This window comes from Acinonyx jubatus, chromosome A2, assembly GCF_027475565.1.
Source record: "Acinonyx jubatus isolate Ajub_Pintada_27869175 chromosome A2, VMU_Ajub_asm_v1.0, whole genome shotgun sequence".
Lineage (NCBI taxonomy): Eukaryota > Metazoa > Chordata > Mammalia > Carnivora > Felidae > Acinonyx > Acinonyx jubatus.
In genome coordinates, this window is record NC_069383.1 from 72,218,239 (window position 1) to 72,243,767 (window position 25,529).

General features: G+C 41.4%; 1 protein-coding gene across 3 annotated transcripts in view; it reads left to right on the forward strand.

Moving 5' to 3' along the window:
* The first annotated feature begins 8,903 nt into the window (after positions 1 to 8,903).
* The window catches only part of TMBIM7P (transmembrane BAX inhibitor motif containing 7), a 31,890-nt gene continuing 15,264 nt past the window's right edge, over positions 8,904 to 25,529 (forward strand). Inside the window, exons 1-5 of one of the 3 annotated variants that reach the window (XM_053218466.1) lie at positions 8,904 to 9,005; positions 9,839 to 9,973; positions 13,404 to 13,672; positions 24,487 to 24,565; positions 25,273 to 25,326. In XM_053218466.1, the coding sequence (XP_053074441.1) occupies positions 9,972 to 9,973; positions 13,404 to 13,672; positions 24,487 to 24,565; positions 25,273 to 25,326 (404 nt within the window). In that variant the 5' untranslated portion in view covers positions 8,904 to 9,005; positions 9,839 to 9,971. Of the gene's footprint in view, positions 9,006 to 9,241; positions 9,713 to 9,838; positions 9,974 to 13,403; positions 13,673 to 24,486; positions 24,566 to 25,272; positions 25,327 to 25,529 lie in introns of those variants that run through there. The other 2 variants (XM_053218465.1, XM_015066514.3) reach the window with 2 other exon arrangements.

The following is a 25,529-nucleotide window of genomic DNA, read 5'->3' on the forward strand; positions in this document are numbered from 1 at the left end:
AAATTGGTTTCCATACAACACCCAGTGCTCATCCCAAAAGGTGCCCTCCTCAATACCCATCACCCACCCTCCTCTCCCTCCCACCCCCCATCAACCCTCAGTTTGTTCTCAGTTTTTAAGAGTCTCTTATGCTTTGGCTCTCTCCCACTCTAACCTCTTTTTTTTTTTTTTTTCGTCTCCTCCCCCATGGGTTTCTGTTAAGTTTCTCAGGATCCACATAAGAGTGAAAACATATGGTATCTGTCTTTCTCTGTATGGCTTATTTCACTTAGCATCACACTCTCCAGTTCCATCCACGTTGCTACAAAGGGCCATATTTCGTTCTTTCTCATTGCCATGTACTACTCCATTGTGTATATAAACCACAATTTCTTTATCCATTCATCAGTTGATGGACATTTAGGCTCTTTCCATAATTTGGCTATTGTTGAGAGTGCTGCTATAAACATTGGGGTACAAGTGCCCCTATGCATCAGTACTCCTGTATCCCTTGGGTAAATTCCTAGCAGTGCTATTGCTGGGTCATAGGGTAGGTCTATTTTTAATTTTCTGAGGAACCTCCACACTGTTTGCCAGAGTGGCTGCACCAATTTGCATTCCCACCAACAGTGCAAGGGGGTTCCCGTTTCTCCACATCCTCTCCAGCATCTGTAGTCTCCTGATTTGTTCATTTTGGCCACTCTGACTGGTGTGAGGTGATACCTGAGTGTGGTTTTGATTTGTATTTCCCTGATAAGGAGTGATGTTGAGCATCTTTTCATGTGCCTGTTGGCCATCCAGATGTCTTCTTTAGAGAAGTGTCTATTCATGTTTTCTGCCCATTTCTTCACTGGGTTATTTGTTTTTCGGGAGTTTGGTGAGCTCTTTATCGATTTTGGATACTAGCCCTTTGTCCAATATGTCATTTGCAAATATCTTTTCCCATTCCGTTGGTTGCCTTTTAGTTTTGTTGGTTGTTTCCTTTGCTGTGCAGAAGCTTTTTGTCTTCATAAGGTCCCAGTAATTCACTTTTGCTTTTAATTCCCTTGCCTTTGGGGATGTGTCGAGTAAGAGATTGCTACGGCTGAGGTCAGAGAGGTCTTTTCCTGCTTTCTCCTCTAAGGTTTTGATGGTTTCCTGTCTCACATTCAGGTCCTTTATCCATTTTGAGTTTATTTTTGTGAATCGTGTGAGAAAGTGGTCTAGTTTCAACCTTCTGCATGTTGCTGTCCAGTTCTCCCAGCACCATTTGTCAAAGAGACTGTCTTTTTTCCATTGGATGTTCTTTCCTGCTTTGTCAAAGATGAGTTGGCCATACGTTTGTGGGTCTAGTTCTGGGGTTTCTATTCTATTCCATTGGTCTATGTGTCCGTTTTTGTGCCAATACCATGCTGTCTTGATGATGACAGCTTTGTAGTAGAGGCTAAAGTCTGGGATTGTGATGCCTCCTGCTTTGGTCTTCTTCTTCAAAATTACTTTGGCTATTCGGGGCCTTTTGTGGTTCCATATGAATTTTAGGATTGCTTGTTCTAGTTTCGAGAAGAATGCTGGTGCAATTTTGATTGGGATTGCATTGAATGTGTAGATAGCTTTGGGTAGTATTGACATTTTGACAATATTTATTCTTCCAATCCATGAGCAGGGAATATTTTTCCATTTCTTTATATCTTCTTCAATTACCTTCATAAGCTTTCTATAGTTTTCAGCATACAGATCTGTTACATCTTTGCTTAGATTTATTCCTAGGTATTTTATGTTTCTTGGTGCAATTGTGAATGGGATCAGTTTCTTTATTTGTCTTTCTGTTGCTTCATTATTAGTGTATAAGAATGCAACTGACTTCTGTACATTGATTTTGTATCCTGCAACTTTGCTGAATTCATGTATCAGTTCTAGCAGACTTCTGGTGGAGTCTATCGGATTTTCCATGTATAATATCATGTCATCTGCGAAAAGCGAAAGCTTGACTTCATCTTTGCCCATTTTGACGCCTTTGATTTCCTTTTGTTGTCTGATTGCTGATGCTAGAACTTCCAGCACTATGTTAAACAACAGCGGTGAGAGTGGGCATCCCTGTCGTGTTCCTGATCTCAGGGAAAAAGCTCTCAGTTTTTCCCCATTGAGGATGATGTTAGCTGTGGGCTTTTCATAAATGGCTTTTATGATGTTTAAGTATGTTCCTTCTATCCCGACTTTCTCAAGGGTTTTTATTAAGAAAGGGTGCTGAATTTTGTCAAAGGTCTTTTCTGCATCGATTGACAGGATCATATGGTTCTTATCTTTTCTTTTATTAATATGATGTATCACGTTGATTGATTTGCGAATGTTGAACCAGCCCTGCATCCCAAGAATGAATCCCACTTGATCATGGTGAATAATTCTTTTTATATGCTGTTGAATTCGATTTGCTAGTATCTTATTGAGAATTTTTGCATCCATATTCATCAGGGATATTGGCCTGTAGTTCTGTTTTTTTACTGGGTCTCTGTCTGGTTTAGAAATCAAAGTAATACTGGCTTCATAGAACAAGTCTGGAAGTTTTTTGGAATAGCTTGAGAAGGATAGGTATTATCTCTGCTTTAAACGTCTGGTAGAACTCCCCTGGGAAGCCATCTGGTCCTGGACTCTTATTTGTTGGGAGATTTTTGATAACCGATTCAATTTCTTCACTGGTTATGGGTCTGTTCAGGCTTTCTATTTCCTCCTGATTGAGTTTTGGAAGAGTGTGGGTGTTTAGGAATGTGTCCATTTCTTCCAAGTTGTCCAATTTGTTGGCATGTAATTTCTCATAGTATTCCCTGATAATTGTTTGTATCTCTGAGGGATTGGTTGTAATAATTCCATTTTCATTCATGATTTTATCTATTTGGGTCATCTCCCTTTTCTTTTTGAGAAGCCTGGCTAGAGGTTTGTCAATTTTGTTTATTTTTTCAAAAAACCAACTCTTGGTTTCATTGATCTGCTCTACAGTTTTTTTAGATTCTATATTGTTTATTTCTGCTCTGATCTTTATTATTTCTCTTCTTCTGCTGGGTTAGGCTGCCTTTGCTGTTCTGCTTCTATTTCCTTTAGGTGTGCTGTTAGATTTTGTATTTGGGATTTTTCTTGTTTCTTGAGATACGCCTGGATTGCAATGTATTTTCCTCTCAGGACTGCCTTTGCCGCATCCCAAAGCATTTGCATTGTTGTATTTTCATTTTCGTTTGTTTCCATATATTTTTTAATTTCTTCTCTAATTGCCTGGTTGACCCATTCATTCTTTAGTAGGGTGTTCTTTAACCTCCATGCTTTTGGAGGTTTTCCAGACTTCTTCCTGTGGTTGATTTCAAGCTTCATAGCATTGTGGTCTGAAAGTATGCATGGTATAATTTCAATTCTTGTATACTTATGAAGGGCTGTTTTGTGACCCAGTATATGGTCTATCTTGGAGAATGTTCCATGTGCACTCGAGAAGAAAGTATATTCTGTTGCTTTGGGATGCAGAGTTCTAAATATATCTGTCAAGTCCATCTGATCCAATGTATCATTCAGGGCCCTTGTTTCTTTATTGACCGTGTGTCTAGATGATCTATTCATTTCTGTAAGTGGAGTGTTAAAGTCCCCTGCAATGACCACATCCTTATCAATAAGGTTGCTTATGTTTATGAGTAATTGTTTTATATATTTGGGGGCACCCGTATTCGGTACATAGACATTTATAATTGTTAGCTCTTCCTGATGGATAGACCCTGTAATTATTATATAATGCCCTTCTTCATGTCTTGTTACAGCCTTTAATTTAAAGTCTAGTTTGTCTGATATAAGTATGGCTACTCCAGCTTTCTTTTGGCTTCCAGTAGCATGATAAATAGTTCTCCATCCCCTCACTCTCAATCTGAAGGTGTCCTCAGATCTAAAATGAGTCTCTTGTAGACAGCAAATAGATGGTCTTGTTTTTTTATCCATTCTGATACCCTATGTCTTTTGGTTGGCGCATTTAATCCACTTACATTCAGTGTTATTATAGAAAGATACGGGTTTAGAGTCATTGTGATGTCTGTATGTTTTATGCTTGTAGCGATGTCTCTGGTACTTTGTCTCACAGGATCCCCCTTAGGATCTCTTATAGGGCTGGGTTAGTGGTGACAAATTCCTTCAGTTTTTGTTTGTTTGGGAAGACCTTTATCTCTCCTTCTATTCTAAGTGACAGACTTGCTGGATAAAGGATTCTCGGCTGCATATTTTTCTGTTCAACACATTGAAGATCTCCTGCCAATCCTTTCTGGCCTGCCAAGTTTCAAAAGAGAGATCAGTCACCAGTCTTATAGGTCTCCCTTTATATGTGAGGGCACGTTTATCCCTTGCTACTTTCAGAATTTTCTCTTTACCCTTGTATTTTGCCAGTTTCACTATGATATGTCGTGCAGAAGATCGATTCAAGTTACGTCTGAAGGGAGTTCTCTGTGCCTCTTGGATTTCAATGCCTTTTTCCTTCCCCAGATCCGGGAAGTTCTCAGCTATGATTTCTTCAAGTACACTTTCTGCACCTTTCCCTCTGTCTTCCTCCTCTGGAATACCAATTATGCATATATTATTTCTCTTTAGTGCATCGCTTAGTTCTCTAATTTTCCCCTCATACTCCTGGATTTTTTTATCTCTCTTTCTCAGCTTCTTCTTTTTCCATAATTTTATCTTCTAGTTCACCTATTCTCTCCTCTGCCTCTTCGATCCGAGCCGTAGTCGTTTCCATTTTATTTTGCATCTCGTTTAAAGCACTTTTCAGCTCCTCCTGACTGTTCCTTAGTCCCTTGATCTCTGTAGCAAGAGATTCTCTGCTGTCCTTATACTGTTTTCAAGCCCAGCGATTAATTTTATGATTATTATTCTAAATTCACTTTCTGTTATATTATTTAAATCCTTTTTGATCAGTTCATTAACTGTTGTTATTTCCTGGAGATTCTTTTAGGGGAATTCTTCCGTTTGGTCATTTTGGATAGTCCCTGGAGTGGTGCGGACCTGCAGGGCACTTCCCCTGTGCTGTGGTGTATAACTGGAGCTGGTGGGCGGAGTCGCAGTCAGACCTGATGTCTGCCCCTGGCCCACCGCTGGGGCCATAGTCAGACTGGCGTGTGCCTTCTCTTCCCCTCTCCTAGGGGCGGGATTCACTTTGGGGTGGCGTGGCCTATCTGGGCTACTTGCACACTGCCAGGCTTGTGGTGCTGGAGATCTGGCGTATTAGCTGGGGTGGGTAGGCAAGGTGCACGGGGGCAGGAGGGGCAGGCCTAGCTAACTTCTCCTTTTGTGATCCACTTCAGGAGGGGCCCTGTGGCAGCGGGAGGGAGACAGACCCGCTGCCGGAGGTTTGGCTCCGCAGAAGCACAGCATTGGGTGTTTGCTCGGAGCAAGTAAGTTCCCTGGCAGGAACTGGTTCCCTTTGGGATTTTGGCTGGGGGATGGGCGAGGGAGATGGCGCTGGCGAGCGCCTTTGTTCCCCACCAAACTGAGCTCTGTCGTTCCCAGGGCTCAGCAACTCTTCCTCCCTTTGTCCTCCAGCCTTCCCGCTTTCTGAGCAGAGCTGTTAACTTATGACCTCCCAGATGCTAAGTCGTGCTTGCTGTCGGAACACACTCCATTCGGCCCCTCCGCTTTTGCAAGCCAGACGGGGGGCTCTGCTTGGCCGGCAGGCCGCCCCTCCACCCCAGCTCCCTCCCGCCAGTCCGTGCAGCGCGCACCGCCTCTCTGCCTTTCCTACCCTCTTCCGTGGGCCTCTCGTCTGCACTTGGCTCTGGAGACTCCGTTCTGCTAGACTTCTGGCGGTTTTCTGGGTTATTTAGGCAGGTGTGGGTGGAATCTAAGCGATCCACAGGACGCGGTGAGCCCAGCATCCTCCTACGCCGCCATCTTCTGCACCACAGTTTCTGAAATACATTTTAAAGCCTACGATGTCAAGCATGTGTTCATTAGCCATTGGGTGTTGATGTCGTCAGATGCCCTGTAGCCTCTGATCTTGAGCACTCCACTGAAAGCATGAGAGTGTAAAGGCAAATAACTGGCTTGGCTTTGTTGGAAACACTTTTGACCAGGAGGACCTTCAGAAAGGGTCTTGGGGCCTCCCTGGGCCACACTGGCGAACAGCTGACCTAGTACGAGGGCATCATGACAAGCCAGCCCCCTTCTTATTAATATTGCTAGTCAAACAGGCTTCACCAGGTAAAGGGGTCTCTGCTTTTCAGCCTCACTTTATAGTGTAGTGGTTGCATACCTGTCTTCAAGATCCTGGGTTTTCTAGGCTTGATATACTTGGAGAGATCTCAATGAGTATGTTGGTGGCATCTCCCAAGGAGAAAAAGAAGAAAACTATACTGAAAGGCTACGATATCACAAAATCTCATTTAGTGCTTATGACAACCCTGAAAGGAATTATTATCCCTATTTTATTGTTAACTGATGATTAACAGAGGACCATGATTTGGACCCACTGTAGGCACATAGCCTCTGATCTGGCACCACATCTGGAAAGACCTTAAAAGCAGCCCAGGGTCCAGGCTGTGGCTCAGGCATTCTTGCTCTGAGTCTAGGTTTCCCCAATAGTAGAACAAAATATTAACTGCTTTCCAGGACCGTTCTGGGGATTAAGACCAAGTGTAAAAATGGTTGAGAAAAATAGGTAAGGACTAATGTCTCCTCATTTTAGAATAGTGCATTCTGCGAAGGGCACCTAGGTGGTAAATTTCACGCCCCCTAATGCATCTCTCTGTCTCCTAATGTACTTCTCTTTGCAGTTCATCTGCAGATTACTCCCTCTCTTTCACTGAGAACCTTGACCCCTGGATCACCAGCTTCCTCTCCACCATAGGACACCATCCTGGGTTGGGTCAACATCCACATGTGTGAAAACACCCAACACTGTTTCTTCCATTCCTCCTCAGCCCATATCTCCATCTCCTGTTTTTGTCAGCTCCTACAGCTCCTGGTCATCTCCTTCTGAGATCATCAGGAAGAACTACATTTCCCTCCCTTTTATCACAAAGTAACTCTGGCCACCAAATCAAGAAATAGAACATTACCACCATGAAAGCCCCTACTTGCCCCTTATCCAGAAATAACCAGGGTATTGGCCTCAGACACCATAGATTTTGTAGATTCCTCTTGTTGGGTTAAGAAAGTTGCCTTCTGGTTCTACTTGCATCAGAAATGTATAAAGTTTTATCACATAGTTTTCTCTATGATATGATCACAATGTTTTTTCTTCTTTATCAATGTGTGGATAACACGGGTAGATTTCTGAATGTTAAACTAACATTACAACTCCTGGAATGAATCCAACTTGGTTGTGATACACCATCCTTTTCACATATTGCTGGATTTGGTTCAGTAATATTTTTCAAATATTGTGTCTATGTTCATGAGATGGGCTTATAATTTCCTTTCTTGTAATATCTTTGTCAAATTTTTGCATCAAGATTATGTTGGCCAAAGTAAGGACTTAGGATTTCATTCTGAGTGACACATGACTATTTGAGGCTCTTCTATGTGCTTATATGAAGATAAAGGAAAGAAAGCAATTTATAAAACAGTGTATAAAATATGATCATTTTGCATACATTTGAAAACTATATGTGTGTGATGAGTATTTGTGTTAGTCGTTTAGAAAGAAAACTTGTCAGTTGATGGTAACAAAATTGGTGAGGGAGACTTTCACGTTTCATTTTGCATTGTTTGAATTCTTTTCACCACATCGTGTGTTCCTTTTATTTTATTTTTTTTATTAAAAAACTTTTTTTAATGTTTATTTTTCAGAGAGCGAGACAGAGCATGAGCAGGGAGGTTAAAGAGAAAGGGAGACACAGAATTCGAAGCAGACTCCAGACTCTGAGCTGTCAGCACAGAGCCCAATGTGGGGCTCAAACCCACAAACTGCGAGATGATGATCTGAGCCGAAGTCGGACGCTTAACCGACTGAGCCACCCAGGAACCCCATGTTCCTTTTCTTTTAAAAATAGAGAAAGTATCAAATGGGAAAAAAGGAAACACAGGCAGTTTTTCAGCCCTTAAAATCCTCTCCCAGCTGGAGATAGTGTGCAGTGGATTGGGTCTAGTTCAAGGACTGGCAGCCGGATCTCCTCCTGTGGCTCAGGTCATTGTCTGTAAAGCAAGGATGGTATTGCCCACCTTAGGGCTGTGTGAAGATTTGATCAGTTCTTGTACTTGGTTCGTAGTTCTAAGTCAATAAGTGGGGCTTCTCCCCCAAGCAGCAAAGCTGTCAGTCCTGTGCAGACATACTAAAGTGTAACAGAGTGGTGTGCTGTGGGGACAAACTGGGCTGCTAGGCAGAGAAGGTGATGCGGTCAGGGGTGGAGAGACAAGTCAGGAGGTGAGGGAAATGGGTGGGAGAAAAGAACTCAGGAAGGCAACTCGATGTAGGCTGTGACCCAATCCCCTGCTTCCTCACGGGTGCCTCAGTAAGAGCAAGAGCCACAATTGGCCAGGCTTGGCTCCCTGAGCTGCTAGAGGAGAGGTCTGAGACTAAACAAAGACAGAGAGAGACACCCAGCCTGAACCCAAGCGAAGGGTTCAGTTGTTGCCCACAGAGACAAGTTGTACCTATGGGGATGCTTGAGGAAATTCTGTTCATGGTGTGTGTGTGTGTGTGTGTGTGTGTGTGTGAGAGAGAGAGAGAGAGAGAGAGAGAGCGCTTTGAAGAGAGAAATAAATACTTCCTAAGGTCTTAAAGTTAGCACTAAGGGAAAGGAATAAAGCTTAATTCCCCAGGGAATTATCAGTGTTGACAGTCTAATTTGCATGGTTCATTAATTTAAAGTCTTAAAATTAAAAAAAAAAGAGACAGCAGATGCATAAAATATATCACAGGTTGGTTTCAAAGAGAATGCTATTCATCCCAGTGAATACGGGCAGCGTGGAACTCCTTGACCACTCATACCTTTGTCCTTTACATCTCAGATGCAGAGCACCTGAGTCCCCACTTACTTACCTGTCAAAGGAGGATAATAAGAGCATATACTTCACAGGGTCAATGTGAGCATTCAGTGAGTGAGTACATGTGAGACTGCAAACAACTTCTGCATCTGATAAGTGCCCAATTTATTAATGTTGATTCTGAGGCCAATAAGAAAGGAGGAGGAGGAGGAGGAGGGGGAAGCATTTCTTTTGACCAGGTTGGTCAAGGCATTAGTTCTACTCCCCCCTGACATGTAACCTTGGGAAAACATAGTTAACTCAAGGTGTCAACTGACGACAAACTAGGGAGAGAGATTGTGGACGAGACAGAGATGGTGCAGGAGAGGAGAGCCTAGGCAGATACTCTTGCTGACCTTTCCCTTTGTCATCCTCGGGAGAGGCATCCTGATGTCCACATTCCCCCACAGACACACCTTCCGTGTCATAACCTAATACAGTTGTACGTGTGTCCCATGGCTCCCACCCCCCGCGCCTGGAAGCCTTGGACCAAGGTTTTAGGACTCTCCTTCACCTGTAGTTGGTTTTGGAGGTTCAGAGGTAGGGCCTCATTGAGACTCAGGACACAGCACATGAGCCATGACCCTTTAACCACTGTGAGTCTAAGCATAGACTTGGCTCAGAGCCCCTCTCCTAGGCAGCAGGGACTCTGTCCCACCCCAGGCTCCAACTGCCACTCCCCTAACTGTCACTCAGAACTTCCCTTCTCAGCCTCAGGGTCTGCCTGTCCTTTGGATGACCTCTGGTTTAGGAGACAAGAAAGCTTTCTGAGGACCAGGTGAATGCCTTGTTCTAAGATTAAGGCACGGCTGACTGTAGTTTCAGGAGAAGAGCTCAGCTGCCTTTGATCTTTGTTAGTTTGTTTTTGTTTTCAAGTGCTTTGAAACTCTTGCTACCTCCCCAGCTTCTTATTTGCAGGACTGCCTGGGAGGAAACCAGCTCGGGTATTGAAGCAGCTTTCAGCACTTGTGGGAGGACCGTTTTCCTCAGAGGAGCTCCAGACTTTATCAACACAGAGAAGTCTTTTTCTCTTCAAAATGTAAATATCTTTTTTTTATATAAATAATAAATGCTCATTATAAAAATTCATACAACTCAGAGTGTATTCCCCAACTCTGCTCTGTTAGAGATAAACATACTAACAGTTTGTAGTATATGTTTTCAGTCTCTGGAAATTGTGCGTGTGGTGTATATAATTCAAAAGTGTATCGTAGTGAACTTATGGCATGAATCCATATATATCTACCTTTTCTTTGCCAAAATCAATCTAACCGTTTCCTTAATGGCTGATATTTAGTCTGTTTTAAAATTTGGGGCAGTAACAGTGAATAAGGTAATGAGCTCCCTTATACCTGTATCATTGCCTGTTCAGATATTTTTACGGGATAACCTCCTGAAAATGTAATTGTTGGGCATTTTGAATCTGATGCTGCCAAATTACTACAAGAAAAAGCTTTACATAGCTGCCAACTCCCTGAGGTTATCTCAGGGCTGACTTCGCCACTGGGAACAATAGGCATGTTGCCTAGGGCCCACTGTCCTTTTAGGGGTCATGAAAAAATTTTAATTTCTTTTAAAATCAGAAAAAAAATGAATAAATAGTATACAATTAATCCAGCCTGGATTGTACTTTTTTTACACTAGTGCAGTCATAAAATGTATATTTTAATATTTTTTGTGTGGAGGGGGATCCCCAAAAGCAAATGCACGTAGGACCCCCACAAGTCGTAATGTGGCCCTAGGTTATCCATTTTTTCTATACCCTCGTGACTCTGAGATTTATCTTTTTAGTTTTCACCGGTCTTTTATGCAAAAAACAAAACCACAATTGTTTTTACTTGAAGACTGTTCACAGTTGTTTTTACTTGCACTTCTTTGAATATTTGTGAGGGATTATCTCCTAAATTCACTGACCATGTAACTTTCCTTAATGAATTTCCTATTTATATTCTTTTCTCATCTTTCTGTTGAATTGCTCATCTTTTCCTTGTTAGAAACTTTTCACAGTAAACATTGCAAACTTTATTTTCACAATTTTGCATTTCAGACTTATTGGTATCTTTTTATAATGATATTTTAAGTGTTTTTGTACCCCAGATTTAGCAAGCCTTTCTTTTATGGTATCATTCTTCCAAAGGCCTACGAAGATTTTTTTTGATATTTTCTTATAGAATATCTATGGCTATTAGATATTCTATATTTTATGAGAGATTATAATATCTTTAATTCATCTGGAATACATTTTTGTAAAAGATGTGAAATGGTTCTTAACTTTGTTTTCCATGCATAGCTAATTGTTCCAACACCATGGGACAATAATTTCAAACTCCACCTTCATCAGATTTTAAATTCTCATATATACATGGGTCTATTTCTTACATGTCTTCCATTCCATCAGTCCATTTATCTATTGACGTGCTAACACCATACTTTTAATTCTATAGCTTCATGATATTTTGGTGTTTGATAAGGTAAATCGCTACTCCCCACCTTCCCATAATCCTTCTCTTTCAATTTTTTTGATTATTCTCATATATTTACTCTTTCTGATGAACTCTAGAGTTAACGTTTTCAAGTACTAAAAAACAAAAATGAATTTTGTAAAATTTAGAGATTAATTTGAAGAGAAGGACATCTTTACAAAATAGAATCTGTCTCTCCAAGAGTGTGGTGTTCTGTTCAGACCTTCTGTTTATGCCATTCCCAGTTGGTCTATGGTTTGCCCAATCCCTGGCCCTCTCAACAATCTACTCAGACTTTGTGGGGCAGAAGGCCAGTAGCAGGGGCTTGTCTGAGTCTTCATGTCCTCCTGAGGTTAATGGTGGGGGGCCTGTATTTGCCACTTTTGGTTCATTTAGTACTGGTTTTCTAAGAACTGTGTTCTGCTCTAAAGCACTGTGGCAGAGCCACCGTAATCTCTTATCTGGATTTCTGGTCTCTTTGCTTCTGTTTTTGCTTATTCTGGCTCTTTCTCCACACTGTGCCTAGTGCAACCTTTCTAGTCAGATCCCCATGGTGCCCTGCTAGAGAAGCTTCAGTAATTCCTCATTGTATTAGTTGTCTATGGCTGCTGTAACAAATTACTATAAACATGATGCCTTAAAACAATACATATTTTCATCTTACAGTCCTGCAAATCAGAAGTCCAAAATCAGTCTCATTGGGCTAAAACAAAAGTGTCAGCATTCCTTTCTGGAGATGCTAGAGGAGAATAAATGTATTCCTTATCTTTTCAAATTCCAGAGACCTCCTGCATTCCTTGGCTCTTGGCCACTCCCTCCATCTTCCAAGACAGCAGCTCTATTACTCTGACCTCTGCTCCTGTGGTCACATCTCCTTCTGTGACTCTGATCCTCCAGCCTCCCTCTTATAGGTATAATCCTAAGAATGCTTGTGATTCAGCTGGGTCCTCCAGATAACCCTGGATCACATCTCTACATCAGAATCCTTAACTTACATCTGCAATGTTCTCTTTGCTATGGGAGGTAGCATTTGCCAGTTCCAGAGATTAGGATGTGCACCTCTTTGGGGGTGGGGGCATTTATTCTGCCTACCACAGTCATTACCTTCAGGATGAATTTGGCTTGCCAGCCCCTCACTGACCTGCCCTAACTAGTCCTCTGTCTAACCTCATTCTGCTTTGGAACCTGACCTCTCTGTTGCTTCCAGTTCTGGTCCAGGCTGATTCCCTTGCCTTTCCCCACCTCTTACTCCTACTCATCTTCCAACTTTGGCTTAAACTTCACTTTCTCTGGAAGCTTTTGACAACCTCTTCTACTTCCTGCATATTCCTCCAGATTTCATTGGGGGTTCTCATATCATCCATTGTTCCTGACCCTGCTTATTTTGCCTTTTATATATGTGTTTTTTAATATGAAGTTTATTGTCAAATTTTGCCTTTTATATTGTTTGGTTATCTTCTCTTCCAAAATATAAGCACTTTGAGGGCAGAGGTGATGAGGACAGCTGCACACTTGGCACATAAGAGGGAGATTATTAAGTCTTTGCTGAATGAATTTATAAACATTAATTTTATAATAGAATGCAAGTTATTTTACTCTATAGACCTCATCTTAATGGGGCGCCTGGGTGGCGCAGTCGGTTAAGCGTCCGACTTCAGCCAGGTCACGATCTCGCGGTCCGTGAGTTCGAGCCCCGCATCAGGCTCTGGGCTGACGGCTCAGAGCCTGGAGCCTGTTTCCGATTCTGTGTCTCCCTCTCTCTCTGCCCCTCCCCCGCTCATGCTCTGTCTCTCTCTGTCCCAAAAATAAATAAAAATGTTGAAAAAAAAATTAAAAAAAAAAAGTATTCATCATTCATCCAATAAATATTTGTTAAGTACTGACTTGGTAAGTACTGAGCTAAGGCAGTTAAAATTAAGAAAAAAAATTCCTTGAATGGTATGAGGATGCTAAGGTTGTAGTGGGTTCATGAGCACAAGGACTTAAATAATGATTTTCGTCCTTCAGGAAAATGGACTTGGACGTCAGTGAACCAATAGACTTTAGTTCTGGAGATCATCAGTGTCTGGTTTGGAAAACAGTAGATAGTAACGTCCAGACCAAGTCTAGTGCCTCCACAAGTTCACCTTCATCTGAGCCACAAAGAAATCATGGAGAACCACATGCAAAGACTAGAGAGCCCATGGATAGCTATGTGGTACAGATTTCAGAGGATACCACCCCAGAGTTCAGCAATACTTTAAGCCATCCGTTCTCAGATTCATCAATCCGCAGAGGTAAGAATAAAGAAATTAACTTTTTGGAACAGAAAAGCAAGTGTTCTCTTAAAATGTTTCCAGAGTGGACTGTTAGAAGACTTAACTTTGCCTTTACTGTTTCCAAGTCATACTTTACCATGAAGCATGATGTAGGGCCATGATGTAGATGGCCCCAGAGTGGTCCAAGGCATTCAGAAGTTCATCACAAACATATTATGGGGAATAACTTGTGGTTCCCTTAGGATATATGAATTACTCATTGATTGTGGAATGTTGTTACCTACATACAACGTGATGCCATGATCCTGTCTTAAGTTTTAAAGCATACTAATTCAGTGCCCTAGACATTAATTTTGTATAGGAAGTATATTCAGCTGTGAGCAACAGGAACCTAAAACACTATGGCTTAAATAAATATTTCTTTTCTCTTTCATGAAATGGGAAATTTGAAGGTAGGCAGTTCAAGGCAAATGCTGCAGGTCCCCAATGATCACTTTGTCACACTTAGACCTTCTTAGGGCCTAGACAACTTAAAGGTGGACTGTGAACTTTGAATCCCATTGCCGACTCCCTGTGGCCCTCACCCCCCATCTTGTGGCTAGAAAGATGCCTTTTGGAGCTCTGGCCTTCCAGATAGGGAAAGGCAAGGGCAAAGAAAGGCCATGGCTGGTCTGCTGCCTTGACAACTGCAAGAGGTTCCATTCATGGGTCTCAGATGTCCTGAGGGTCAGCCAAATCTGACCTTTATTGAGAGGCTTTCCCAGAAACCACACCCACGAATTTCCAATCTCCTGTCATTGACCCTACCAGGATCATGTGGACACCTCCACGTGTAGGTCTTCAGTTGGGCCCATCGCCATCTTTAACAAGATTTGGGGTGGATAGTGATGGAGCCAGGGAGAATGGATGTCACTAAGCAACTAGTCACCTCTGCCACGGGTACCAATCTTTCATCACCAGGTGTTGTGCAAGAGGTATATTTTTGCATTTGGTCCTTACAACAACCCTGTGAATGAAGTCATTGTAGTGTTATTTAACAGATGAGGGAATCAGGTTTAAGGGGTTATATTGAAAACATATGTAAAGCCTCCTCACCACTGTTAGAGTTAATCATTTGCCTCTCCTGGAGGGCAGAGGCTGGGGCCTTTCCCACTTAAAAAAAAATTATATGGTATATTGACAGCACTATGGAAACAAAGGAAAAATATAGCAGGGTAATGGATTAAAAGTTATGGTAGGGGTGCCTGGGAGGCTCAGTAGGTTGAGCGTCCGATTTTGGTTCAGGCCATTATCTCATGGTTCGTGGGTCAAGCCCCACTTAGGGCTCTGTGCTGACAGCTCAGAGTCTGAAGCCTCCTTCAGATTCTGTGTCTCACTCTCTGTCTGCCCCTTCCCTGCTCATGCTCTGTGTCTCTCACTCTAAAAAATAAATAAACATTAAAAAAAAAAAGTTATGGGGCTGGGGGCTATAATTTTTTAAAGCAGCTTTATACAATTTATATATCATAAATTCACTCCTTTTAAATGTACAATTCAATGATTTTTAGCATATTTACAGTTGTGCAACCACAAAAAGAAACCCATATCCATTAGCAGTCAGTCACCCCTCATCCCATCCTCCCCCTGGCCTCTGACAAACCACTAACCTACTTTCTGTCTCTATGAATTTTTGTATTCTGGATATTTCATATAAATGGGATCCTACAGTATGTGATCTTCTGTGATTGCCTTGTGCTTAGCATAATGTGTTCAGGGTTCACCCATGTTGTAGTACATGTCACTACTTCCTTCTCTATGATCATATAGTAGTCTATGGCTTGGATAGAACACATTGTGGTTATTTTGTAGCAGGATTCTCACACAGAGAGTCCAGACCCTGAGGCTTTTCTTTCTAGGAAGCAACTTTATTCCTGCCAGCACCACTCAGTTGTGTTCTAACCCGAAGAAATGAGCCCTGAACGCCACGTGGAGTAGTTTTTTATGTATTTTTCACTTCTTTGTCTCCCATATATGGTAAAACACAAACATGTAGTCTGATTAAGTGGTCTCATGTTACAAGGTCCTGAGGGATGTTGTCAGGTAAGCGAAGAGCAAGGTTGCCTTGAGGTTTTTATTTTTTTCTTTCCTTAGGGAGGGGACCCTACCACATTCCCCCCTTTGATGCTCAGACCCCTCTATTTAGGGTCAAAGAGCATCATCTTGGTTTAGAGGTTTATATAGGCTGTCCTTCCACATATCTAGTATATAGTCCATCTGGGGCCCGCCATTTGATAGCTGCGTTGATGTTGTCCCAGGCCTCCCAGAGATGAGAGAAGTTAGACAAGGAGTGGGGAATCTGGCTCAAGGTGATCTGGGTCCCCCACCATTGGGTTTTTCAGGCAGTTGAGTTAGAAAATGTTTGGCCTAGGCATGTTAAGTTTTTAACAGAGATGACGACGAGCTTTTTTCACACTAAGCAAGACAGTTTTTTTTCAATAATTGACCTTTTGAGAAGTCAAACCCTGATAGTAGGACTGGGGTATTTTGTTTTACTATAAGTTTGTGGGGATCTAACTTTTTTAGTCTTTTATGGCCTTTGTTTCGCCCTGTTGGTACCAACGAAGTATCCTATCCACAAAAGGAAGGTGAGTGTTAACAGAAACACATTTATGACATTACTTCTCACATTTTTAGCTGGCCAGAGCGGCCTCAGCCCATCCTATAGCAAAGAGTAGAGCAAGAATCATAATAATAGTGAGAAGCAAGGTGTGACAGTGCATCACAGTAAGGAAACATATAGAAAATAAGGACAGTCTTTTGTTTCACTGGACTGTTGATTCCTCAGGCTTTTGCCCTGGGTAGATTAGTCAGCTTGTGGAGTGACTAAAGCGGGGCTGCAGTCTCCTGGAGCCTCCGGAGTTGCAGACCGCTTCTTCCATATGGTGAGCTTGCACAGCATTGATAGATCAGGAATGCACTCCCAGTTTTGAGATTCCAGCTTCACTCTGCTGTAGTGAATCCAGGGACCCACTTCAGCGATCTGTACTGCAGTAGGGGTGAACAAAATGACAGTGAATGTGCCCCTCCAGAGGGGTTTTAGGGGTTGGACATTTCATTCCTTTATCCATGTTGCATCTCCTGGTTAAAAGGGGTGAGTGTCTGTGGTCAGATTCACATGTAATCGCTCCCTGACCCAGTGGTCTAAGGTGGTTAAGGTAAAGCCAAGAGCCCGCATCTGTTGTCTTAGGGTTAGATTGTCTGTCTCATTTAGATCCCCCTGCCTTATGCCCTTGATAATGGGGGGAGGGCACCTTTAAAGGATTTTATAAAGGGAGAACCCCATCTGCTTCTTTAGCCTCCCACTGCAGCCGCAGTCTGCCTCCCTGGATGGCCCTTAAATTTCCCTCCCTAATGTAACCCTTTCCCTATTTATTTCTCCCCTCGAATAGGACCTGTAACTGCTGTTAGGGAACAGGGGCGATAACTGTTCTGGCTTCTCCAAGCTGGTAAGGGATGGTGTAGGGGTATAGCAGTTAGAGTCTACCCATGGGTCAGTCAAGTGGCCCACAGTGTGGTTTTACAGGAAGGCTGGCAGGCATGAGGTGGCATAAACATTAGCAGACACAAAGAGAAAAACACAAAGTAAAGATTATACTGACCAATAAGATGGCATCTTAATGTCTACAGTTTCCAAATCTGTCAAATAATCTAGGAGAGACCCTGACTTTGTAAACAATATATGTCAGGGAATCTCTCATAACCCAAGTGATGGAGAAGCAGGAGCAGTAAGTAATCAATGGTGGCTCTATTTCCAAGACTTTGGCCCTAACTGAATTAAAAAAAATTTTTTTTAAGCATCTAATGCTTGTAACGTGTTACTTAGAGTTTTGCTGAGTATACGCAGTTTGTTTTATTTTGAGTTGTAAAACTTTTTCAAGAGCCAGGAGTTCTACTAGAGAAAGAGTCAAGGTAGCCATTTACCATTATTAATTTGTAAATTTTCAGTTAAGCCAAACCTGGGTATTATTTTATAAAGCAGAATTTTTATTACTTTTTGTCCCTTTTCTATCTTGTAGGGGAAAGCCTTTACCCAACTAGTAAAAGTATGAACCCCCACAAACAGATACTGGAATTTTTTTTTTTTTTTTTTACTTTGGCATCTGAGTGAGACCTTATTGTTAGTCTTTCCTGGATAGTCTCCAGTTCCTTGATTGTCTGGGAGAGCAAGTTTGTGGTTGAAAGGATTGTTTTTAAGACATACTTTACAGCCTGAAACTACTTGCAGAATTCTCCTTGACAAGTTTTTTCGAGTAAACATCCTTTGGGCCATTTGATAAGTTTTGTCCCTCCCTAAATGAAAGGCCTGGTGCTGTATTTTAATAATCTTTTGCTCTGTGAGCATGGTAACAGTAATTGCCCTGCTCTGTTTGTAACCATTCCAAGGACTGGAGACAGTGTCTAGAAGTCAGGCCCCAGTTTATTTGGGGGGGGGGGGTTGCAGAGAGTAGGTGGGATTGAGTCTCCTTTAATAATTCATATAGGAGCAAACTATTTTCCTGAATCCTGTTATCTATAGCCTACAATATCCAGTAATTTTCAAAAGCTCACATAATTGTTTATCTGTCTGGAGTTAGTAGCACCCTAGTCTCTAATTTACTTATAATGTCCCTTTCTAGCTATGGAGTAAGGCTCTCTGGCATTATGAGAAAAGAATGAGAAGAAATTAGATTTCCCCATCTACATCCCAGGGGCTGAGAGAAAAATTTAGTTAGAAGTTTTCCAGAGGTCACGTTTGGGTAGTTGGCCTGGAGTGGAAAGGAGGACAGAAAAGGTAGCTCTGGTGTTAAGAAGGAAATAAACCAGTTTTTCCTTCTATATTTAGAGTTACCCAAGGCTCTGGGTTTCTGATAGACAGTTGGTTTAGGGGAGCCTATGTGAAGAGCCCCAGACCCTGGTTAGTCCCTTCCAGGGACATTGGTTATCTGAGCCCTGACAGATAGAGGTCCCCGAGGACATTCAGATCTCCAGTGATTGTTTCTATACAAGGGGCATGGATTATGGGGTTTTCATTTTGGTTGTCCCCTCTGAGGATGTTCTCATTTTAGTGCTCTAAACGGCCATATAAATGGCACTTGGTGCCAGGATCACAGGAAGTCCGGTCTGACATAGTACATAAGGCCACAACTAAGGCCTCAGACTTTTTTTTTTTTTCCGGCCTCCTTTTCTGTTTTGTTTGTAATATACCCAATTGGCAGCTCATAAGAGCTCCTCCAAGGATCCCTTCAAGGCCAACAGCCAATTTTTTGCATTTTCTCTGAATATCTAGGGCTGATTGAGTGACAAATTTGTCCTTTAAAATCATCTCAGCCTTAGGGGTGTCAGGGGAGATAGCCATATATTTGATGAGAGCCTCCCTCAACCTCTCCAGGAAGGCCATTGGGCTCCCATTTTGTGTTTGTAAAATAGTGGCTAATTTAGCATAATTTAAAAGCTAGATTTCCTTAAAATTTTTTTTCTCAAAACATCTATTTCATTAAGAGTCTGATTTAACAAAAGCATTGTATCTTTCCAGGTCAACTCAAAAAAATATGTAATATTCTGGAAAGGCTTTATATGCTTATCTGATCAGAAAATTTACCTAGATCTCCTATTATCTGTCTTAAACCTTGTAATGTAAAAAGTTTTTTTCTTCTGGCATTCTAGCTTCCTGTAAGGGAAACATGCCTGTTACATTACAAGGAGGGCCTGGATAAGGTGGGTAGCAGGGAGTAGAATTGTATTTTTTTTGATAGATAGATAGATAGATAGATAGATAAAGGACCTGAAGAGGAGGAGGTTGAGGTGGAAGACTTCCCTTCTTCCTTCTCTAGGTCTGTTTTGGGTACAGGTAAGGGGCCCTTAATTGTTTCCCCTCCTGATTGCTGGACTTTAGAAAGGGTTGTCATTAAATTAGGATCCACCAATATATATATATATATAATATATTATATAATTACATATATTATATAATATATATTATGTTAATATATTATATATATTATATATATATTATAATATATATTATATATATATAATGTGTGTGCTTATATATATGCTTCTATATATGCTTTTATATATGCTTATATATATACATACATAAGATTTTTTCTTAAGGCCCAAAAACAATGAACATAAGGGAATTCTCCCTCTTTCCCTTCACATTTGTAAAACATGTCCAATTGTAGGGTTGTATTGTCATTGATATTTTCCTCTGGTGTCCAGGTTCCCTTTTCCAATTTGTATTGGGGCCAAGCCGTGGTGCAAAAGAAAATGAATCATAATGCATTCCAAAGGAGTAATGGCCTTGGTTGGGGAATTACCCATCTGTAGGAAAAAGGAAGAAAGTTGTCCCTTATCTCAATTTCCTATAGCTGGCCAGGAGAAACCTCATCTCCCTGGCCTCTTGTTTTGGCTGGCTATGCGACTGGCAGCCAAAAGCCCTGTCAGGCTTGTGAGGTGCTGGGAGTAGTCATTCTTACTCGGGCTTGACCTTACCTTTGAGAGCTGGCCTGGTCTTTCCAGTTTGTTTTGTTTTGTCTTGTCTTTTTGTTTGTTTGTTTGTTTTTACCCCTCTGTTTCCCACCTGTAGGACCTTAGGAGTATGGACTGTGACTAAGCAAGACTTTCCTGGTTGCCATAGGATGTACTAATTTTATTTTGGCCCAACAGTAACTTATATATTGATCATTGGCCATTGAGAGAAGGGGTTAAAGAGCCAGAGTCAAGGTCTATTCCCCTGCCTTTTTCAACAACGCCCACATAAATATGTTTCAGTCATGTGGAAATCCATTTTTGGCATACAATGGGCTACGTTTAGTAAAATGGATCTCATGTATCTTAGTAAAATCCCTTTGTATATTATCTATCCCTCATATGGCAGAGGCATCCATTCCTCTGCTAAATAGGAACAACACAAATATGAAGGATTTGGAGGACCGCACTGAGGGTATTGTCATTTTCCCAGCCTTTGGATCAAAGGAGGAAGAATTTTAATCTCAACCCTGTGTACTTTTAAAATCCATTTATTTTAACCTTAGTCCATCCTGACCACACATAAAATTTCTTTTTAAATATTTTCCTTCACGAACATTCTACAATTTTTCCTTGCATTTAGATTTTGTCCCAAGCCATTTCTCTCCAAATAACCAGCCTCATTTAGGACAAAATTACTTTCTTTTACCTTCAACAAAAATATATTTCCATTTCTTATATCTTTCTTTCATATCTACTACTTTCTACATACAGAGTTGCTTTTCTTATTTTTATCAGTTTTAACTACATGTCGCAGAATTTTAACTCTTAGAAACCTTAGTCTTCAGTGAAAACTAAGTAGTAACCAATTGTGAACTCTATGTTACATCAGAATTTTTTTAAATGGCAAACTTATGAATCCATTAAGCACAAAGCATGTTTTTCAACAGTTCCAAATATCCTTTGTTTATTTCTGCAACAAGTCAGAAGCACAAACCTACATCTAGTAATTAGTGGTTTAGCCTCTTATCTCATTAGATATCGAATGAATTCAATCTCAGTTTAGCATGCATGCAAGCAAAACTTTAACATTTTAGGTTACCAAAGACTTTAAAAGCTATCTTAACAATTACCCATGAAAACTTAAGAGACCGACAAAATTAACTGTCACTTTAAGTCCTCCTTTTGTTAACAAATTGGAACAGAGATAACATGAGCTTATTTGACCCTCAGCAAATCAAGGTAGAATAAAAGTTTTTTCAATGTTGATAAACATCATCTATCTCAAACCAACAAACTTAAATTAGCTTAAACACTGAATACGTTTTACTTGAGTCCACGTAAGACAATTTGTTCCCCTTGGTTAATTTTTACCTGCAACGTTGGTGGGGAAATCTGACATCGGTGGTCTTTGTTCCTGGACATCTAGGGTGGGAGGAGGAGCTGATGGTGCCTGAGGCATTGAGGAGCCAGTTGTGCCAGCCGCCCCCCAGGTGGTGCAGAAACAGGAGCGGGGAAGGGAAGGCAGAAGAGACAGGTGCCAGAGGAAGGCAGAGAAGAGAATTCCCAGTTTTAAATCTTGGCAGCTCAGACAGAGGAGCAGACTCCAGGTTTCGTTTGTTTTGTTTGCCACCAGTGGAACGAGACAGTCCATGTCAGTCCTGAGAAGACAGGGAATTTCCCCAAAACAAAAGGAGTTTTGGCAGCTGCTTGGGAATATTCCCTCAAGTCCCCGTTCTGAGGTAGAATAACCAGAGACAGTTGGCTCAAACTATAGTCCTTGACCAAGGAAATGAAGGAGACACAAGTCCCCATACACAGTCACACGGTGACTCCAACCTGCTGCCCAGCAACAACACCTTACTGTTGCAGCTTCGTTCCTCGTCCCTTGTGGAACTACTAGTGCACTTCTGGGAGGTGATCAGGCTCCCCTTCTGCCTCTTACGGGCAGGTCTGCCAAAACGAACCTGGGTTCTTAGAGGGCTGATGGGCATCCCTGAGCCGGTTCCTGGGCCTCTTGGGTTCCATGAGCACATACAGGGGTTATTGCCCCGGTGTGCCAGGAGGGCTGGTCTCCTGTGGATCAAGCGGCCTGCTGGCACCAGGTGAGGCTGCCTCTCCTGGCACCCCGAGGTTTGCAGCCCTGGTGGCAAAGGAGGTGGAAATGCACTGTCTGAATCCCGGACGAGCCCCCCAGTAATGTAGCAGAATTCTCGCACAGAGAGTTGTAACACTGAAGCTTTTCTTTCCAGGAAGCAACTTTATTCCTGCTGGCACCGCTCAGTTGGGTTCGTACCCAAAGAACTGAGCCCCGAACGCCACGTGGTGTAGTTTTCTATGTATTTTTTTTACTTCATCTCCCATATATGGTAACACACAAACATGTAGTCTGATTATGTGGTCTCATGTTACAAGGTCCTGAGGGATGTTGTCACCTATGCATATAGTCAGGTTGCCTTGAGGCTTTTTTTTTTCTTTCCTTAGGGAGGGGACCCTACCACAATTTATCCTGCAGCTGATAGACATTTGGGTTGTTTCTACTTTTTGGTTATTATGAATAATGCTGTGGTCAATATTCATATTTGAGTTTTTGTGTAGAGATACATCTTCATTTCTCTTGAGTAGATACCTAGGACTTGCTAAGCTATGTGGTAACTCTGTTTAACATTAAGAGGAACTGCCAAACTTTTCCAAAGTGACTGCATCATTTACATTCCAACCAGCAATGTATGAGGGTTCCTATTTCTCCCAAGTCCTTGTCAACACTTCTTATTATCTATCTTTTTTTTTAAAAAAAAAATTATTTTGAGAGAGAGAGAGAGAGAGAAATCACCAATGGGGGAGGGACAAAGAGAGAGAGAATCCCAAGCAGGCTTCGTGCTGACAATGCAGAGCCCAACATGAGACTCGAACTCACAGACTGGACTGTGAGATCATGATCTGAGCTGAAATCAAGAGTTGGACACTCAACCAACTGAGCCACCCAGGCACCCCTCCATCCATTTTAAACTAATAATTAGTTTTTGTGTATGTATGACCTAAGGAAGGATCCAATTCACCCTTTTGTATGTATTCTCCCCCTCTCTTTGCCCCTCCCTCCCTTCCTCGCCCCCCCCTTCCCGTCAAAAATAAAATAAACATTAAAAAAAGCATTCCCTCCCAGTCCCTGAGACATAGTAGAGGTGAAATAAATGTTGATTACATGAATGTTTTAATGTAGGCAGCCCAAAATCGGGCACATACGTTCTGGTATTTTTATTAACATAGCTCAGTCCCATTTCTTTGTTGTCACCCTTCCTGTGCATAGAAACCACACAGCAAAACGGCACAGTTGACAGTCCTTTAAGTCATCTTTAAGCAGCACTCTGTTTTTTTTCCTCCTTTTAAAATTGAGAGAAAGCTACAAAACAGTTCATTGTCATCCCCAGCACCATATTCAGAGCACTCCAGAAAAACCTGTGCAGTAGGAAGTTAGCAAAAGGAGATGCCGACATGTTCTGTATTGTGCTTGGGAGTGCGGCTGGGAACCCCTTTTGTTAATTCCTTGTGTTACCTGATGTCTGCTCGAGTAGAAGGGAAGGGAGTTGCTGAAGGCAGGAAGGCTGGCAAGAAAAGTGGTGGGAAATCTGCAAACTTCAGGGCAGCCCAAGGCCATCTCCAAGGGCTAACCACCCTCACTACCCGCAGCTTTGAGGCCTCTCAGTGCTCCATTCTGCATGCATGCGGGAGCTGGATCCCTAGTAATGGCCTGCAATATTCAGAGACTTTCAGGTCACTTGTGGTCCTAAGGAGGACAGGGTGTGAATCATAAGGAATTAAGTTCCTGGGTTTGTCTTTTAGGTTTTTGGGACTTCTGTGGATAAATCCTCAGATGGCCAATAAAACACCTCTAACCATCCAAATGGAATATTTCCCACAAGTTCTGTAGAGCTGTATTTTTGTGGTTATTCCATTTGCTGACTCTAAACTACTACTCCTTTTCCCATCCTCAAAAAAAAAAAAAAAAAAAAAATCAGAGGAAATATTCTTTTGTTAAGTACCAAAAATAGGTAATTACATTTCTATTAAAAATTTTTTTAATGTTTATTTTTGAGAGAGAGAGAGAGAGAGAGAGAGAGAGAGAGAGAAGGGGAAGGGCAGAGAGAGAGGGAGACACAGAATCTGAAGCAGTCTCCAGGCTCTGAGCTGTCACAGAGCCTGATTCAAGACTCGAACTCACAAACCGTGAGATCATGACCTGAACCGAAGTGGCCACTTAACCGACTGAGCCACGCAGACGCCCCTATATTTCTTTTTTTACTTTTGAACATTGTATCATAAACATAATGTTTCTGTCTCTTCAGCTTTCATTATAAAAGTGTTCCTGATCCTGTCAGCTCAGTTGGTGGTCACTGGGGCGATTATCAGCGTGTTTATTTTCTGGTAAGTCTTTGTTACTGATGTAAATGAAATATTAAGTTGTTCACATTAATTCTTATCGAATCAACTCAATTTTGTTCATTAAAAATTATCTATTTTTTCTTAATCATTCATAGGATATAATATCTCTATAGCTTTGTTGTTTCTGAGGCAACTCTTAGACCAAGGTGTTGGTAGATTTCCACAGTTTTACTTCAACTTCCTAAGCCAAGATCTTTTTGTCTTAGTCTTTTTGGGGCGCTATTTCATTTTCTATTTTCCCTGGCTATTTCCACAGATGAAAGTGGATAAAGGAAAAAAGGTGAGATTATGGAGGCCTTGGAGACTTGGAGTGTTGAAATTATTTCAGGGACTATGACCCATCACTGCTTAAACCTATCCTGTGAAAATCTCTATTTACAAAACAAATATATGAGAAATTGATTTTCTTTGCTTTGTACACTTAGCAGTATTTTTTAAAAATAAAAATGTCACCAGGACATTTGCATTCATACAAATTTAACTTACAACTTATTATGACTATCTTTTTATAAATATATTTTAAGAAGCAAGGTATGGTTATATGTTTCACCATTTAACTCCTCATTTATCATTGTCAATGATTAAGGGTTTACCCCTTTCCCATGAGATTGTTTTACTTCTACTGAAATATTACATTAGTTAGAAAAATAAACAATTTATCATTTAAAACTATATTATTTTTTAACCAGGAAGGGTTTAAAAGCTTGGGTGCTCATGAATGCCTGGTTCACCTATGCAATCTTGTAAGTATTCTTGGATTTAATAAAATGTGTTTTTTTTCTATTAGCTATTGACTGAGGTTCTTTATTAAAAATTAGGTGAAGGTATAACATTCTTGAAATGATAAAATCATAGAAATGGAAAACAAGCAACTTAGTGGTTCTAAGGAGCTAGGGTGTGTGTGTGTGTGTGTGTGTGTGTGTGTGTGTGTGTGTGTGTGTGTGTG